Source organism: Zeus faber, assembly GCF_960531495.2.
Source record: "Zeus faber genome assembly, chromosome: 22".
Taxonomy (NCBI): domain Eukaryota; kingdom Metazoa; phylum Chordata; class Actinopteri; order Zeiformes; family Zeidae; genus Zeus; species Zeus faber.
This window is the reverse complement of record NC_137209.1, coordinates 17,104,847-17,124,056: the sequence shown is the minus strand read 5'-3', so window position 1 is coordinate 17,124,056 and position 19,210 is coordinate 17,104,847. Positions and strand designations below refer to the sequence as shown.

Sequence of the window (19,210 nt, the reverse complement as noted above, 5' to 3'; positions counted from 1 at the left end):
AGTAATCATTTTGCTGGGGACCCCCTGGAATTTCTTCTTGCAAAATATTTCCTGCAGCTCCTGAATCTCCATGAAGCTTGTGTATTGTGGAGAAACTCAACCTGATTTCACCAAAGTTTCCCGAGAGCAGCACAAGGTTTAGTTGAGAGTGATTTGCTGTCTACACAGTGAGCACTGGATCACGAACTTTGATCCCGACTTGACGCCTCCGACCGAACTTGTTGTTGTTGGAGAATGTTCCAAATCGGAGTCTAAAGGTCGTTGAGTGGTGTGATGTAGATGAGCAGAGCGCCAGCCTGCAGATGGGGATGTCATCTTTAATCGTAGCCTTATGTCAAGAGAAACAGCTTGAACCAGGAGGACACCGTAGTGTGACAGGTTCAGACGCTGCAGTCACAGGTTCCAGTCGCAGTTTTCCATCCGAGTCACCGCAGAGTTTCCCTTTGATTGGAGGAGACACCATCTTGTTTAGACTCAGTGGCTTGAAGAGTTAAGCACTTGATGGGGGTTTTCAGGTTTGTATATTTGAAGGTTTAATTCCCAAGTGAGCATTTGAATGGTGCCAGCACAAGGGTGTGTTTAAACGCACCTGGAGAGCTTCTGACATATATGAACCACCCACACATCCAAGTACAATTGTAAAGAATAAAAACAAATTTGTATCTTCTATACTGAGTTGTCATACAGCTGTTTATTCACAACGGTCTGTGTCACTCACATGAAAGGTAAACTACAATGTTAATAATGTTATATACAGTGTCTAATTCAAAATGTTCTTTAATCGAAACATTAGCAAGTTTGAATATACATTTTGAAAATAAATCATTTCAAGAGGTTTTTTCGTCATATACATATACATACTTTCATACATATATGCAGTGAAATGTCAAAAATCTGGATCATCATTTGAGATCTTGTTTGGCACATTTGTATGACGGAAGAAACATTTCAACCAGTTTTTGGCTGATTTTTAACACACTGCAAGCTTTTTTGCCCCTCGCTCTCCTGTGGGTGATCGACATAGACAGAGACATAGAGAGAGAGAGGAAAAGAGACACTTCTGACAAGAAGACTCCACCAGGGTTGCCAGGTCTGGGTGCAAAAACCAGCATAATTCCTCCAAAAACTTTGTGTCTGCTTCATTGTCACAAGTCTCTTTTCCTCTCTCTCTCTATGTCTCTGTCTATGTCGATCACCCACAGGAAAGCGAGGGGCAAAAAAGCTTGTACTGCGTTAAAAATCAGCCAAAAACTGGTTGAAATGTTTCCTACTTAACCCAAATGTGCCAAACATGATCTCAAATGATTTATTTTCAATATTTATATTGAAAATAGTTGTTTTGCGATGTTCTTTAGAGCAGTGGTTTTAAAACTATATGTGGTAGTGCACCCCTCCTAAGATATTTTTCCAGCTGAGTATATCTTCACTGGCATTAGGAGAAAAATGACAAAAATGTAAATAAATTATGTACTGTATGTGCAATATATGTGTTTTTTTAAACATTAAATATAACCAATATTTTTTATACATTTCTCTTAATTATCGGGGAAACCCCCTGCAGTACCACTGTGGGTACAACCCACTTGAGAACCTGTGTACTAGTGGCTCACCCAGCTCAGCACCTGCCATATAAACACAAGTCCTGTAGTGGTGTAGGTTTGAAACCATCGTGCAGTCATTTACTGCATGTCTCTACCCACATATCATATCAAAACTTTAAGAATATAAATTTACTGACAAATTGCAATTTAGCAGAGACTTTTGTAACGAGCAACTTGCATGGATGCAGCCATCAAGAACAGAGCACCTTGCTCAAGGACACAGTACCAGGAGGAGCCAGGTATCAAACCAGCAACCTTCAGATTAGTAAACAAACCCCTCTACCACCTGAGCTAGTGCCACACAGAGTGTTATTGTACTGAGTGAACTTCTGGAAGCTGAGGGCACATTTAAAAATGCCCAGAAAGCTTCTGACACATATTGTAATGAATAAAAACAAAATGTGTATTTTTTACACTGAGTCGTCATACAGCTGTTTTTTCATAACAGTCTGTCACTCACATGAAAGATAAACTACAATAATTACTAATGTTATTAATATACAGAGTCTAATTCATAATGTTTTTTAATCAAAACATCGGCAACATAAGCAAGTTTGAATATAAATATTGAAATTAAATCATTTGAGACCATAACCAGCACATTTAGCTTCAGGAGGAAACATTTCAACCAGTTTTTGGCTGATTTTTAACACACTGCAAGCTGTTTTGCCCCTCGCTCTCCTGTGGGTGATCGACATAGACAGAGACATAGAGAGAGAGAGGAAAAGAGACACTTCTGACAAGAAGACTCCACCAGGGTTGCCAGGTCTGGGTGCAAAAACCAGCATAATTCCTCCAAAAACTCTGTGTCTGCTTCATTGTCACAAGTTGCTTTTCCTCTCTCTCTCTATGTCTCTGTCTATGTCGATCACCCACAGGAAAGCGAGGGGCAAAAAAGCTTGTACTGCGTTAAAAATCAGCCAAAAACTGGTTGAAATGTTTCCTACTTAACCCAAATGTGCCATATATGATCTCAAATGATTTATTTTCAATATTTATATTGAAAATAGTTGTTTTGCGATGTTCTTTAGAGCAGTGGTTTTAAAACTATATGTGGTAGTGCACCCCTTCTGAGATATTTTTCCAGCTGAGTATATCTTCACTGGCATTAGGAGAAAAATAACAAAAATGTAAATAAATGATGTACTGTATGTGCAATATATGTGTTTTTTTAAACATTAAATATAACCAATATTTTTTTATACATTTCTCTTAATTATCGGAGTAACCCCCTGCAGTACCACTGTGGGTAGAACCCACTTGAGAGCCTGTGTACTAGTGGCTCACCCAGCTCAGCACCTACCATATAAACACAAGTCCTGTAGTGGTGTAGGTTTGAAACCATCGTGCAGTCATTTACTGCATGTCTCTACCCACACATCATATCCCCATTTAAAATTAAACTTTAAAAATATAAACTTACTGACAAATTGCAATTTAGCAGAGACTTTTGTAAGAAGCAACTTGCATGGATGCAGCCATCAAGAACAGAGCACCTTGCTCAAGGACACAGTACCAGGAGGAGCCAGGTATCAAACCAGCAACCTTCAGATTAGTAAACAAACCCCTCTACCACCTGAGCTAGTGCCACACAGAGAGTGTTATTGTACTGAGTGAACTTCTGGAAGCTGAGGGCACATTTAAAAATGCCCAGAAAGCTTCTGACACATATTGTAATGAATAAAAACAAAATGTGTATTTTTTACACTGAGTCATCATACAGCTGTTTTTTCATAACAGTCTGTGTCACTCACATGAAAGATAAACTACAACAATTACTAATGTTATTAATATTCAGTGTCTAATTCAAAATGTTTTTTAATCAAAACATCGGCAACATAAGCAAGTTTGAATATAAATATTGAAATTAAATCATTTGAGATCATAACCAGCACATTTGGCTTCAGGAGGAAACATTTCAACCAGTTTTTGGCTGATTTTTAACACACTGCAAGCTGTTTTGCCCCTCGCTTTCCTGTGGGTGATCGACATAGACAGAGACATAGAGAGAGAGAGGAAAAGAGACACTTCTGACAAGAAGACTCCACCTGGGTTGCCAGGTCTGGGTGCAAAAACCAGCATAATTCCTCCAAAAACTTTGTGTCTGCTTCATTGTCACAAGTTGCTTTTCCTCTCTCTCTCTATGTCTCTGTCTATGTCGATCACCCACAGGAAAGCGAGGGGCAAAAAAGCTTGTACTGCGTTAAAAATCAGCCAAAAACTGGTTGAAATGTTTCCTACTTAACCCAAATGTGCCATACATGATCTCAAATGATTTATTTTCAATATTTATATTGAAAATAGTTGTTTTGGGATGTTCTTTAGAGCAGTGGTTTTAAAACTATATGTGGTAGTGCACCCCTTCTGAGATATTTTTCCAGCTGAGTATATCTTCACTGGCATTAGGAGAAAAATAACACAAATGTAAATAAATGATGTACTGTATGTGCAATATATGTGTTTTTTTAAACATTAAATATAACCAATATTTTTTTATACATTTCTCTTAATTATCGGGGTAACCCCCTGAAGTACCACTGTGGGTACAACCCACTTGAGAACCTGTGTACTAGTGGCTCACCCAGCTCAGCACCTACCATATAAACATGAAGCCTGTAGTGGTGTAGGTTTGAAACCATCGTGCAGTCATTTACTGCATGTCTCTACCCACATATCATATCCCCATTTAAAATCAAAACTTTAAGAATATAAATTTACTGACAAATTGCAATTTAGCGGACATTTTTGTAAGAAGCAACTTGCATGGATGCAGCCATCAAGAACAGAGCACCTTGCTCAAGGACACAGTACCAGGAGGAGCCAGGTATCAAACCAGCAACCTTCAGATTACTAAACAAACCCCTCTACCACCTGAGCTAGTGCCACACAGAGAGTGTTATTGTACTGAGTGAACTTCTGGAAGCTGAGGGCACATTTAAAAATGCCCAGAAAGCTTCTGACACATATTGTAATGAATAAAAACAAAATGTGTATTTTTTACACTGGGTCGTCATACAGCTGTTTTTTCATAACAGTCTGTGTCACTCACATGAAAGATAAACTACAACAATTACTAATGTTATTAATATTCAGTGTCTAATTCAAAATGTTTTTTAATCAAAACATCGGCAACATAAGCAAGTTTGAATATAAACATTGAAATTAAATCATTTGAGATCATGTTTGGCACATTTAGCTTCAGGAGGAAACATTTCAACCAGTTTTTGGCTGATTTTTAACACACTGCAAGCTGTTTTGCCCCTCGCTTTCCTGTGGGTGATCGACATAGACAGAGACATAGAGAGAGAGAGGAAAAGAGACACTTCTGATAACAAGACTCCACCAGGGTTGCCAGGTCTGGGTGCAAAAACCAGCATAATTCCTCCAAAAACTTTGTGTCTGCTTCATTGTCACAAGTCGCTTTTCCTCTCTCTCTCTATGTCTCTGTCTATGTCGATCACCCACTGGAAAGCGAGGGGCAAAAAAGCTTGTACTGCATTAAAAATCAGCCAAAAACTGGTTGAAATGTTTCCTACTTAACCCAAATGTGCCACACATGATCTCCCAATGATTTATTTTCAATATTTATATTGAAAATAGTTGTTTTGGGATGTTCTTTAGAGCAGTGGTTTTAAAACTATATGTGGGAGTGCACCCCTTCTGAGATATTTTTCCAGCTGAGTATATCTTCACTGGCATTAGGAGAAAAATAACACAAATGTAAATAAATTATGTACTGTATGTGCAATATATGTGTTTTTTTAAACATTAAATATAACCAATATTTTTTTATACATTTCTCTTAATTATCGGAGTAACCCCCTGCAGTACCACTGTGGGTACAACCCACTTGAGAACCTGTGTACTAGTGGCTCACCCAGCTCAGCACCTACCATATAAACACAAGTCCCGTAGTGGTGTAGGTTTGAAACCATTGTGCGGTCATTTACTGCATGTCTCTACCCACACATCATATCCCCATTTAAAATCAAAACTTTAAGAATATAAATTTACTGACAAATTACAATTTAGCAAAGACTTTTGTAAGAAGCAACTTGCATGGATGCAGCCGTCAAGAACAGAGCACCTTGCTCAAGGACACAGTACCAGGAGGAGCCAGGTATCAAACCAGCAACCTTCAGATTACTAAACAAACCCCTCTACCACCTGAGCTAGTGCCACACAGAGAGTGTTATTGTACTGAGTGAACTTCTGGAAGCTGAGGGCACATTTAAAAATGCCCAGAAAGCTTCCGACACATATTGTAATGAATAAAAACAAAATGTGTATTTTATACACTGGGTCGTCATACAGCTGTTTTTTCATAACAGCCTGTGTCACTCACATGAAAGATAAACTACAACAATTACTAATGTTATTAATATACAGAGTCTAATTCAAAATGTTTTTTAATCAAAACATCGGCAACATAAGCAAGTTTGAATATAAATATTGAAAATAAATCATTTGAGATCATGTTTGGCACATTTGGCTTCAGGAGGAAACATTTCAACCGGTTTTTGGCTGATTTTTAACACACTGCAAGCTTTTTTGCCCCTCGCTCTCCTGTGGGTGATCGACATAGACAGAGACATAGAGAGAGAGAGGAAAAGAGACACTTCTGACAAGAAGACTCCACCTGGGTTGCCAGGTCTGGGTGCAAAAACCAGCATAATTCCTCCAAAAACTTTGTCTCTTGTTCATTGTCACAAGTCTCTTTTCCTCTCTCTCTCTATGTCTTTGTCTATGTCGATCACCCACTGGAGAGCGGGGGGCAAAAAAGCTTGTACGGTGTTAAAAATCAGCCAAAAACTGGTTGAAATGTTTCCTTCTGAAGCCAAACCTTCTTTATCCAATGACCTCAAATCATTTATTTTCACTGTTGACATTGAAAATATTTGTTTTGGATGTTTTTTCGTGCAGTGGTTTTAAAACTTTATTTAGAAGTGCGGCTCCTTTAAGATATTTTACAGTTGAGTACATCTTCACTGGCATTGGGAGAAAAATCACAAAAATTAAAATAAATGATCTCCTGTATGTGCATCGTTTGTGTTTTTTTTTAAACACTGTACATAACCAATCTTTTTAAACACATTCTTTCAAATTTTCAGAGTACCCCCTGCAGTACTTCTATAGGTACCAGGGCGCAACCGGCTAAACACATACCCCATCAACACAATGCCTGTAGTGACGCAGGGTTGAGTCCATCATGTGGTCATTTACTGCATGTCTCTACCCCCATTTCACATATATCGTAACCTGGTTTTAAATCTAAACGCGAAGGAAATACAGTTCCTGACACATCACCAATTAGCCAACGCTTTTGTGAAAAGCAACTTGCATGGATGCAGCCATACAGAGAAAAGTGTTCTGCTCAAGGACACTTCAGCACAATAACAGGAGGAGACAGGTATCAAACCAGCAACCTTAAGATTACTAGACAAGTCCCTCTACCGCCATAGCTACTGCGACACACATAAACTCATTGTACTGAGTGACCTCCTGGAAGCTGAGGGCACATTTAAAACTTCCCAGAAATCTTTTGACACATATTGTAAAGAATAAAAACAAAATGTGTATTTTTTACACTGACTTGTCATACAGCTGTTTTTTTCATAACAGTCTGTGCCACTCACATGAAAGGTAAACTACACTATTATAAATGTTATTAATATACGGTGTCTAATTCAAAATGTTCTAAGATCAACATTTTAGAAACAGTTTGAATATAAAAATTGAAAATACATTATTTGAGATCATGTTTGGCACATTTGGGTTGAGGAGGAAACATTTCAACCAGTTTTTGGCTGATTTCTAACACACTGCAAGCTTTTTTGCCCCTCGCTCTCCTGTGGGTGATCGACATAGACAGAGACATAGAGAGAGAGAGGAAAAGAGACACTTCTGACAAGAAGACTCCACCAGGGTTGCCATGTCTGTGTGCAAAAAAACTGCATAATTCCTCCAAAAGGTTTATCTCTGGTTCATCGTCAGAAGTGTCTTTTTCTCTCCCTCTCTATGTCTCTGTCTATGTCAATCATCCGCAGAAGCACATTAAAACTTCTTTCAATTGCTGAACTTAATCTGGGCAGCAGTGGTAGAAAGTTCAGTGCAGCAAATATTTGAACATAACCTAAAAGTAAATGTCTTTTGACAGATCTTTTGCCAAGAAGATGACTGCAACACTCTCTGTGACATAAATATTCATGCGTCTCTGGATGTCAGACCATAGTAGAAATGTATGGCATCTGTCTGGGGACACACTGGGTGCCATTGAAGTAAAGCATTAGATTGTGATTATAAACTTCAAAAATAAAAGCATAAATGCACCACAATGGACCCATAACTTCACAGTCTCAAAGAAATCATTAATTTGTGAACATTAAAGCGGACATGTTCCTTACCGTACAATGATTCTACATGGATTACAAACTTGTGTAAAGCAGGATCAGCCTTTTCCAAGCATTGCCGAGGAATGTTGGACATAAGGAGCATATACATGACATAAACCAGACGTACCCAGTAATATACTGTGAAGCCAATACACCTTTATGAACGATCATAGAATAGTACAGAAGCCAACTTTTGAATTTGGAAGATTTCCAAAATTGCATTGTGGGGGGTCTCTGCCCACAGGTAGGGGTTGAAGGAGGGAGACAGAGTCCTTTTTTCTGTGGTTTGCCAACATGGCGAGGGTTTCATTATCTTGTGAACAAAAGGCTTGCTTGCCACAAGTATAAATTATAACAGTAATGATGATGGTTTCAGGTGCAGGAGGAATGGCGTTCCGCTCTCTAGCTGACGAGCCTGTGCACCGATCCCATCTGTAAGACAGACACACCTTAAGAAAGCTCCCTGCCCCGAGTCCCTGCGGCTGAGTCGGCCGGTTGGAGGCACCTTGGCGGTCAGGGAAAAGGGAGCCGTGCTGTCGTCTGCAGCCGCTGCTTGACCACGACCTTTGTTCCGCCACATGCATCTTATCACGTGAAGAGGGTGTACGGGTTAGTTCTTTAGTGGGTTTCAGTGCAAGTATTCGCCTGTTAAAGATTTTTGTTTTGTACCAGCGTTGAGTATGATCTGAGCTGTCTATCCACAAGGTAAGAAATTGACACAACACCCCAGAGAACAGCATGCATGTCATCTGGTACAAAGGTAGTGATGATGTTAGAGAAGGGCAGGAAAAGAAGGGGTGACAGGCCGTTCACTCTCGAACGGCTCCACCCTCCTGTGAGGCCTTCATTGCATCGTCCTCCTACTGCTGGAGCTGTGTGCAACCTGCAGGTGGATGTAGGCAAGCGTCGGCATTAACACGCCCGTGACCTTCTGCCACACGCTCACCAGGATGAAGACACCGGTCACAGCCATGCTTACCATTAAATTGTGTATTGTGTTTCAACAATGGTCTGGTGACAGAATCACAAGCACTTACAATTGCCAAGACCCTACAGCTAAGAATCACATTACCATCTACAGGCCCTTATCCTTCCTACTTTCCATTTGATCTATGAACAGCTTCGGAAATGTTTTCATTCCTGGCTTCGACTTGCCAAACCAAAGTGAGGACAATAGGACATGTTCTTTCCTCAAACTAAAGGGTAATTCACTGATAGTGACTTGTATTGGCCACAAGGAACACTGTAATCACTCGAACACAGAAAATCCATCACAATTCCAAAGTAAGGAAAGATCCCATTTTCCAATGGTGCCATTTTGAATACAGCCCCTCATGATGTCCCCATCAAAAATGTCTTGAATGTCTCATCCCACACCCAGGAATCTTTGTTTATAATTGTTTGAAAATGTTTCCTGTGGTTCTCAAGTACATCTTTCAGTTGAGCAGCTAGTAATAAATGAATAAAATAGGACCTATTCCTAAGATTTAAGGTGTTTTTGAAAGGCTGTTCGCATTCTGGACACATATCAACCAAAGCAGTCCTTACAAATGTACTCATGGCAAGATTTACAGTAGAAGTGGATCTCAAAACCATTAACTAACTTCTTATCGTCTGAATTTTTGTATGGTTCTATTTTGAAATAAGCAGAAGTAACAAGGTTATTTCCTCATCACAATTTTTTGTAAAATAAAATGATTTTGATGTGATTCCTCTTGGAGCTTGTGGAGCCTGATCTCAGATAGCGGTCATTTGGTCTCCTCTACTGACCTAAATATGTTTTCTTAGAAATGGGAATGGTCTTAAATATATTTAGCCTTTATTTTACAAGAATGAAAATGTTATTTGATTTTATCAGAGATCAATAAAATCAAACACCTATTCCTCACAGACACAAGCAACAGATAACCAGACTGATTCATAACTTTAGTTGAGTTTGATGTGATTCCACAATAGCTTGATGGCGACGAAGCCAATTCTCAGTCATTTGCTTTCATCTCGTGGCTGAAAGATGTAACTCCACCCGATGGTGCCACGCACCAACCTTTACAAGACAAATTCCTTGTTTTGTCTCAACAAATGTGTTAAGACAATTCAACTTTTCAATACAAAGCCTTGTTATGTAGTTACATATTTCAGCCACGAGAGGAAAGGAGATGATCACTAATGGTTTAATGAGATAGCGCATGTATTTTCAAGTTCAAGTTCAAGAGATTATTTGTCACATACATATCCATACTGTCATACATATATGTAGTGAAATGTCATGACACCCGGTGATTACGCACTATAAGCTCTATAAGCTCTAAAAATACAAAAAAATACCAAAATGTGCGTAATCGACACAAGGTGCTCGCGCAGGCAGCTGCAAGGGGAGGCGCCACAATCGCGATTCTGGGTTCTATAATTATATAATAGAATGAAATGTCTGTGTTGTGTTAAATATACATTTAAGTCCATTTAAGTCCTCCAGCCCTTACCTCACAGAGTAGCAGTCCTATTGCCAACCTTGCATCAGTAATAACATGAAAAATTACAATAAAAGTAAAAAGTAAATAAATAAAAAGTAACAGTATGTACAGGGCAGGTTACAGCAGATTGAGATTGTCCCTCATATTATGACACTGTAAGAGGAAGCGTGCAGCGAGGGGGGCTGTGTGTCCCTCCCTGAGGAGCACACCCATCTTTTCTTCATCAGACAGTGTGAATGACACTAAAATAGAGTTGAATTTATCAAAAAAAATTGCCTCATGTGTTGGTATGGTCGACAGTGTAGTAGAAAGTGCATCTCTGTCTCTACCTCACCTGTCTTAGACTGGCCACATAATCTTCGCTCTTTAGGCAGCCAGGATTTTTTGTGTCTGCCTTTTTCAATGGCTAGACTGTGGTCACTGAGCCTGTACTTAGTCAGGGTCTGTCTCTGCTTCATATCTCTGACAGTAAAGAGATATTCTGCCAAAGTATATTCTCTTTTTAGGGTCAGATAGCAATGGAGTTTGTTTAGTGTTCTGGTTTGACTGTTCCAATGTTCCAGATAGGCCTTATTGGTTTCTTTAACAATTTGGTTAACTCTGATGTGTGATGGTAAGGCAGTGCTGGTCTGAGATGGAGCCATGTTGGGTGTTGGTTGCTCAGTATGTCTCATGACCAGCTGACTGAGGGGATTGTTTTTAGGTTTCATTTCTTGGGTTTGCAGTGCATCTTGGGGACTTAATTTAAGATGCATCCAAAATTTGATTGGCCTTTTCTGAATGTTTGGTGGGTGTTTTTCTTTGTATGTTCAATATACTTCTGCAGAATTGGGCATGCACGGTCTCTATAGGATGCTTGTCCGATCTAGTGTAGTCATGGTGACTGAGTGGACCCCACACTTCCCTTCCATATAGTGCTATTGGTACAATTATACTATCAACTATTTTGGTCCAGATGGACTATTGGTCCAGATGGAATAATTTGGTCCATTTGGTTCTGATTGGTATGTCTATTTGGTGAAATTTTCTTCTAATTTCGTAAAAGGCTCTACAGGCCTTCTCTTTCAGTCCATTCACTGCCAGACCAAAGTTTTCAGAGGCACTGATTTTGAGCCCCCCAGGTAATCCTAGGACAGGGTGTGTTCTAGTTTGGGGTCAAATTAAACAATTCACTGCATTATTTTATCTAATTTATCAAGACACTGTGAAACCAGCTCAAAAGAAAATGTCTATGTTTATATTGATATATTCAAGATTCAAGATTCAAGATTTTTTATTTGTCACATACATATACATACTCCCATACATATATGCAGTGAAATGTAATGCAACGCACCCGGTGATAGCACACAATATGTCCTAGGAAAAAAAGAAATAAGAGTAAAGAATTCCTTTCTAATAGACCGACTAACTGACTCCTAAAACGTAATACAGTAAGTTGAATACTTATAGAATAAGATAAAAATATATAGAATAAAATACAATAAAAATAAAATGAAATAAAAATGAAATAGATAGAGGGAATATGCCTATGTATATACAGATATGTGCATTTAAAGTGGCATGTGAATTAAAGTGGCATGTGAATGTGAATAGTGTGAGGTAGTGTTTGGGATAATACAGCACAGTATACAACAGTACGGCACAGCAATACGGCATCACGAACAACCCTGAACAGTGACACAGTATGCGGTACAGTATGCTACATACAGTACAGTAGGTAGTGGAGCCTAGTGCATGGCTCAGTTAGGACCCCTGGTGAGGTCAGCGTTGACAGTTCTCATGGCTTGCGGGAAAAAACTCTGTCTCAGTCTCTCTGTTCTCGCTGCGTGACTGCGGAGGCTCTTGCCTGACCGCAGCAGCTGAACCAGTCCGTTGTTGGGGTGATGAGGATGATGAGGATCCTTCATGATATGTTATATATATATGTTATATATGTTATATATCAAAATATCTGTATATGTTTATAAAAATAATCTTGTTCTATCCTTAAGGCAGTAGTTACAAATGTATTTTAATAGTCAATCCCTGTTTGTTTGTTTAAATATACACTGTATTTTGTCTTCCTATGTTCACAATCAGTATCTCAATATGAGTCATTAACAGTCATTAACTTGACTCATCTTAAATAATTTAACTTTATTTTAAAATAAAACACTTATGATTAATCATTTAGTTAAGTAGTATTAAATGTTAAAAAATTAAATATTATAAAGATCCCATCTTGTACAAGTATATTTTAATAATCAGATAAAAGTTAATTTACAGATATTTGTTTTCAAACCTCAAGTATGTGTTCTCGTCGTCGAAACCAACTGGCGCATGCCCAGTGTGGCTTGCAGACTCTACCCAATCACTTTGAGGGAGTCATAGAGACTAATTTGCATCTAGATCCTATAAATTAAGCAGCACCGCCATAATGCAGCTCATTGATACACTGTGTCTCTGTACCGTTATCATGCCTGAACCCGCCAAGTCAGCGCCCAAGAAGGGCTCCAAGAAAGCCGTGTCGAAGACCCCCAGCAAGACCGGCAAGAAGCGCCGCAAGACCAGGAAGGAGAGCTACGCCATCTACGTGTACAAGGTGCTGAAGCAGGTCCACCCCGACACCGGGATCTCCTCCAAGGCCATGGGCATCATGAACTCGTTCGTCAACGACATCTTCGAGCGCATCGCCGGTGAGGCCTCTCGCCTGGCCCACTACAACAAGCGCTCCACCATCACGTCCAGGGAGATCCAGACCGCCGTCCGCCTGCTGCTCCCCGGAGAGCTGGCCAAGCACGCCGTGTCCGAGGGCACCAAGGCCGTCACCAAGTACACCAGCTCCAAGTAATCTGAGCTGTCAACCTCACAAAACAAAGGTCCTTTTCAGGACCACCCACCCTGTCCAACAAAGGCTTTTCCATTACTCAATAGTCACGTGATGACAGTTGATTTTATATTCTAAACGCAGATTACGTTAGTTTTGTATTTGTTCAAATATAAATTCAAGCTCTGGTCACTCGTTTGTTATCAACAATTTATTGCACAAATAGAAGTGTTACGTTGTGTATTAATAATTTTATATTTAACTACATTTAATATTGTCAAACGCGAGCACTGGGAGGAAAAACTGGATAAAGATTGAGAAAACGTCCAAAATACTCTAAACCACAAATCTCTGCATCTTCATTGGCTTTCCAATTCATGGAAAACGAAACATTAAAGCATTAAACTAAAGCTGTAGGTTCAACAAATAGTGAATTCTTCAGTCATCTACATCCATATTTGACATTAAATTATACGATACAAAATTAATTGTGATAATTATCATTAATAGACTTATAATACGGTGAAGTGGACATTAAACAATAATGTAATTAGAGTGTACATAAATCATAACATGCAAACAGAAAACTCAAGAAACTGGATACTTCATTTGTTTGAATAAATATATAACGTAATATCACAACAGTATGTTCATGCAAATTGTTTAATTGCCACAGAGCGGGTGGCTTGTCAGTTTTGCATGTATGTTGTGTATTATAACTTCTGCATCGCATTATATAAATATTTTATTTAAATAACTTTATGCTCACTTCAGTTGTCATGCCACAAAGTGTGCTGAAGGAGTTTGTGTTTACTTCAAATAACAGTTTGAACTCTTTTGTGTTGCCTATGTGTCTCGTTCCACACAAAACTTTAGATGGAAGCTCTTTGCAGTGAGTTGGGGGGCCCTGAAAAGGACCTTTGTTTTTGTTGAGTGGGGCTGTTGTAGAGTTTAACCGCCGAAGCCGTACAGGGTGCGTCCCTGCCTCTTCAGCGCATAGACCACATCCATGGCGGTGACGGTCTTTCTCTTGGCGTGCTCGGTGTAGGTGACGGCGTCACGGATGACGTTCTCCAGGAACACCTTGAGAACACCGCGGGTCTCCTCGTAGATCAGACCGGAGATACGCTTGACGCCGCCGCGGCGAGCCAGGCGGCGGATAGCGGGCTTGGTGATTCCCTGGATGTTGTCGCGGAGAACTTTGCGGTGACGCTTGGCGCCTCCTTTGCCGAGTCCCTTGCCTCCTTTACCGCGACCGCTCATGTTCGCAGAGAGAGTAGAACAAGCTGTAGTGACTCCCTGTCCGTCAGTCCGTGTTGTTAAAGCTTCACAGCGGACGTAGAGGAGGCCACACTGGCCCTACGCTGCAAGTCTACAAACATGGTTTCGTCTTTCTGCTATTTATATTGTACACACACTGTACAGTTGACTTGGTCACATATTATATAAATGCCATACAACTAAGAATTATGTTATGACATGAACTTCTAGTGGGCCAGATATAACTGCAACATAAAACTGGCAAAATGGAGTTGTCCTTACGTATTTGTTCTGACTTTATTTCTCTGAAATTGAAAAAGCTATAGTCTTTATAAAACACTTATAATATAATTGAATATAATATTTAAACCAATTACTGTATGCTATAGCAAATTAATATAATACCATGAGAATAGATGAAGCAGTACAGGATTCATGGATCTTAATTCATTTATATGTTCTACTACAGAAATTAAATGAGTAGCAGAATAGAATTGCATCCATAAAATAAATAGAAATCAGTCTCAGATTTTACGGGGAGGATTTTGTGATGAAAGTTCATTTTATATTATAAACGCATACTGATTACTTGTGCGTATATACAGTGGAAATGTTATGTTTATAGTTTTGTAATTGTTCTTAGATTAAAATTATAGTTTCACACTACCTTAACATTTATTGCATAATTATGTATAATTAGAAGTGTTACGTTGTGTATTAACTAATAACATTTAATTATGATTTTTTTTTTAATTTATTCATAATACATTTAATGTGTCAAACAAGAGCACTGGGAGGAAAACCAGGTAAAGATCGTGAAAACGTTCCAAATACCTGAAACCAAACATGTACTCCTACAAATCTCTGCATCTTCATTGGCTTTTCAATTTATGGAGAACAAAACATTATAGCATTAATATAAAGCTGCAGGTTCAACAAATACTGAATTCTTCAGTCATCTACATCCATGTTTGACATTAAATTGTATAAAACAAAATTTAATTCTGATAAATACATCATTAACATAATACATTTACCATAATGCAATCAAGTGGACATCATACAATCATAGTGTAATTAAAGTACATAAACCATACATGCAAACAATCTCAAGAGACTGGGTACTTCAGTCATGTTTGAATTGTGACAATAAGTTGTATAATATACAAAATAAAGATGTAATAGTATTGTGATCTGAAGACAATTATTACAATAGTATGTTCATAGTAATGTGTTAAGTGCCACAGAGCGGATGGTGGTTCTTTGTTCTGTCCGTTTCCATCTATATGTTTGTTGTATTTGTGTTCGATACGTCTCGTTCCACACAAAGCCTGAAAGCGGCTGCAGGCTCAACAAATACTGAACTCTTCAGTCATCTACATCCATGTTTGACATGAAATGATATAATACAAAATCAATTCTGATTAATATAATACATTTATCATAATGCGGTTAAGTAGACATTATACAATTATAATGTAATTAAAGTGTACATAAATCATACATGAAAACCTCAAGAAACTGGATAGTTCATTTGTTTGAATTCTGACAGGTGTATAATTTACAGAATAAATATATAACAGTATTGTGATCCTGAGATGTATTATCACGATAGTATGTTCATACGAATGATTCATGCCCCAATAATTTCCCTGTACCAAATGAACTTGTGTACTGAACAATTTACAAATAAAACAGTTTGAACAATGGGTATCGCCTGTGTCTCGTTCCACACAAAACCTAAGAAGGAAGCTCTTTGCAGTGTAGTTAATGGCCCTGAAAAGGGCCTTTGATTTTGTTTGGTGGAGCTGTTGCAGAGTTTAACCGCCGAAGCCGTACAGGGTGCGTCCCTGCCTCTTCAGGGCATAGACCACATCCATGGCGGTGACGGTCTTTCTCTTGGCGTGCTCGGTGTAGGTGACGGCGTCACGGATGACGTTCTCCAGGAACACCTTGAGAACACCGCGGGTCTCCTCGTAGATCAGACCGGAGATACGCTTGACGCCGCCGCGGCGAGCCAGGCGGCGGATGGCGGGCTTGGTGATTCCCTGGATGTTATCGCGGAGAACTTTGCGGTGACGCTTGGCGCCTCCTTTGCCGAGTCCCTTGCCTCCTTTACCGCGACCGCTCATGTTTACTGGTCGAGTGGAAAAGCGCTGTGACGTCTCGCTGCGCCTCAGTCCGTGGTGTTAAAGCTTCAGAGCGGACGTAGAGGAGGCCACACTGGCCCTACGCTGCAAAGTCATACAAACATTGTTTCGTCTTTCCGCTGGAAAATTATCAATTGCGCGGGGTAACGGGACGAGGCTGTTCTGTTCCAACTGTCATCAGTACTTTGAATATGAAACACAATAATATCTGAAAAATAAACAATATGTAATAATGATAATATTACAGACAAAATGCAGTTATACCTCTTTTCAATCAGTGACGACTATTTTCCTTAGGAATTTAGCCACTTCATTTTGAAATAACTCACAATACAATTTGCATTTTCACAGTGTTCTTTGCTCCATTTGAATTTGATTCATTTCACATTTCATTCGTAACATTTCTATGTTGCAGAACTGACTCATTAGTTTCCAGTGTGATGTCCTTTGACAAATCAGATAAGGGCAGATGGAAAACCAAAGTATATGATTCTGATCCATCTACAATTCTACTAAAACATAACTCTATTGTTTGAACCATACAAATGTCTAATAAATCGATGTATTTGTATTACACAGATGTATTTAATTTAATTTAATTTAATTTCACCTAATACATAATTACACCCTACATGCTGAGTGTGTGTGTGTGTCCCTCACTACATTTTAAACAGTTTACGATTATGATGTATAATAAACATATTGGAACTTCGTTTTTTTGATGATGAGAGAGAGAAAAAGAGACACTTCTGTCAAGAAGGCTCCATCTGGGTTGCCAGGTCTGTGTGCAAAACCAGCATAATTCCTCCAAAAACTTTGTCTCTCGTTCATTGTCACAAGTCTCTTTTCCTCTCTCTCTATATATATATCTGTCTATGTCGATCACCCACAGGAGAGCGAGGGCAAAAAGCTTGGACTGTGTTGAAAATCAGCCAAAAACTGGTTGAAATGTTTCCTTCTGAAGCCAAACCTTCTTTATCAAATGACCTCAAATCATTTATTTTCACTGTTGATATTGAAAATTGTTGTTTTGGATGTTTTTTTCGTGCAGTGGTTTTAAAACTTTATTTAGTAGTCCACCTCCTTTAAGATATTTTACAGTTGAGCACATCTTCACTGGCATTGGGAGAAAAATCGCAAAGATTTAAATAAGTGATGTCCTGTTTGTGCATCGTATGTGTTTTTTTAAAATACTCTACATAAGCAATATTTTTTAACACATTCTTTCAAATTTTCAGAGTACCCCCCTGCAGTACCCCCTGCAGTACTGCTATAGGTACCAGGGCCCCCATGTGAGTACTACTGGACTAGTGGTGCAACCAGCTAAAAACATACCCTATCAACACAGACGCAGGGTTGAGTCCATCCTGTAGTCATTTACCGCATGTCTCTACCCCCATTTCACATGTATTATATTGTGATTTTAAATCAAAACACTAAGAATATACGTTAAATGACACATTACAACCATTAGCAGATGCTTTTGTAAAAAGCAACTTGCATGGATGCAGCCATCAAGAGAAACTGTCTTGCTCAAAGACACTTCAGCACAATACCAGGATCTCTGTACAGAGTCGTCAAACAGCTATTTTTTCACAACAGACACAGTCTCAAAGAAATTATTAATTTGATGAACATTAAAGCTGACAGGTTCCTTACCGTACAATGATTCTACCTGGATTACAAACTTGTGAAAAGCAGGATCAGCCTTTTCCAAGCATTGCCGAGGAATGTTGGACATAAGGAGCATATACATGACATAAACCAGACCCATCCAACCCAGTGATTAATATACTGTGAAACCAATACACCTTTATGAACGATCACAGAATAGTACAGAAGCCAACTTTTGAATTTGGAAGATTTCCAAAATTGCATTGTGGGGGTCTCTGCCCACAGGTAGGGGTTGATGGAGGGAGACAGAGTATCAATAAATAACAATAATGATGATGATGATGGTTTCAGGCGCAGGAGGAATGGCGTTCGGATCTCTGGTTGACGGGCCTGTGCACCGATCCCATCTGTAAGATGGGACCTTAAGAAAGCTCTCTGCCCCGAGTCACTTCCCAGAGTCCCTGCGGCTGAGTAGGCCGGTTGGAGGCAGCTTGGTGGCCACAGAAAAGCTCCGGAGCCGTGCTGTCATTTGCAGCCGGTGCTTGACCACGACCTTTGTTCCGCCACATGCATCTTATCAAGTGAAGAGGGTGTACGGGTTAGTTCTTTAGTGGGTTTCAGTGCAAGTATTCACTTGTTAAAGATATTTTGTTCTGTACCAGCATTGAGTATGATATGAGCTGTCTATCCACAAGGTAAGAAATCGTCACAACACCCCAGAGAAAAGCATGCATGTCATCGGGTACAAAGATAGCGATGATGTTAGAGAATGGGAGGAAAAGAAGGGGTGACAGGCCATTCACTCTTTCAACGGCTCCACCCTCTGTGAGGCCTTCATTGCATCGTCCTCCCACTGCTGGAGCTGTGTACAACCTGCAGGTGGTGATCGTGGCGCGATAGTGGCGCCGCCCGG

The 19,210-nt window shown here is 39.4% G+C and overlaps 3 protein-coding genes across 3 annotated transcripts; 1 reads left to right on the top strand and 2 right to left on the bottom strand.

Annotated features, from left to right (window-relative positions):
• Positions 1-12,922: 12,922 nt before the first annotated feature.
• Positions 12,923-13,297, top strand: LOC307247343 (histone H2B 1/2-like; the record flags this gene model as incomplete). Its single annotated transcript, XM_080023491.1, has 1 exon — positions 12,923-13,297. The coding sequence occupies one exon, from the start codon at positions 12,923-12,925 to the stop codon at positions 13,295-13,297; it is 375 nt and encodes a 124-aa protein (XP_079879617.1).
• Positions 13,298-14,224: 927 nt separating this feature from the next.
• Positions 14,225-14,536, bottom strand: LOC307247347 (histone H4; the record flags this gene model as incomplete). Its single annotated transcript, XM_080023495.1, has 1 exon — positions 14,225-14,536. One exon carries the CDS (start codon positions 14,534-14,536, stop codon positions 14,225-14,227), a length of 312 nt encoding a protein of 103 aa, XP_079879621.1.
• Positions 14,537-16,353: 1,817 nt separating this feature from the next.
• Positions 16,354-16,665, bottom strand: LOC307247346 (histone H4; the record flags this gene model as incomplete). The annotated part of the gene is made up of 1 exon (XM_080023494.1): positions 16,354-16,665. The coding sequence occupies one exon, from the start codon at positions 16,663-16,665 to the stop codon at positions 16,354-16,356; it is 312 nt and encodes a 103-aa protein (XP_079879620.1).
• Positions 16,666-19,210: the final 2,545 nt, after the last annotated feature.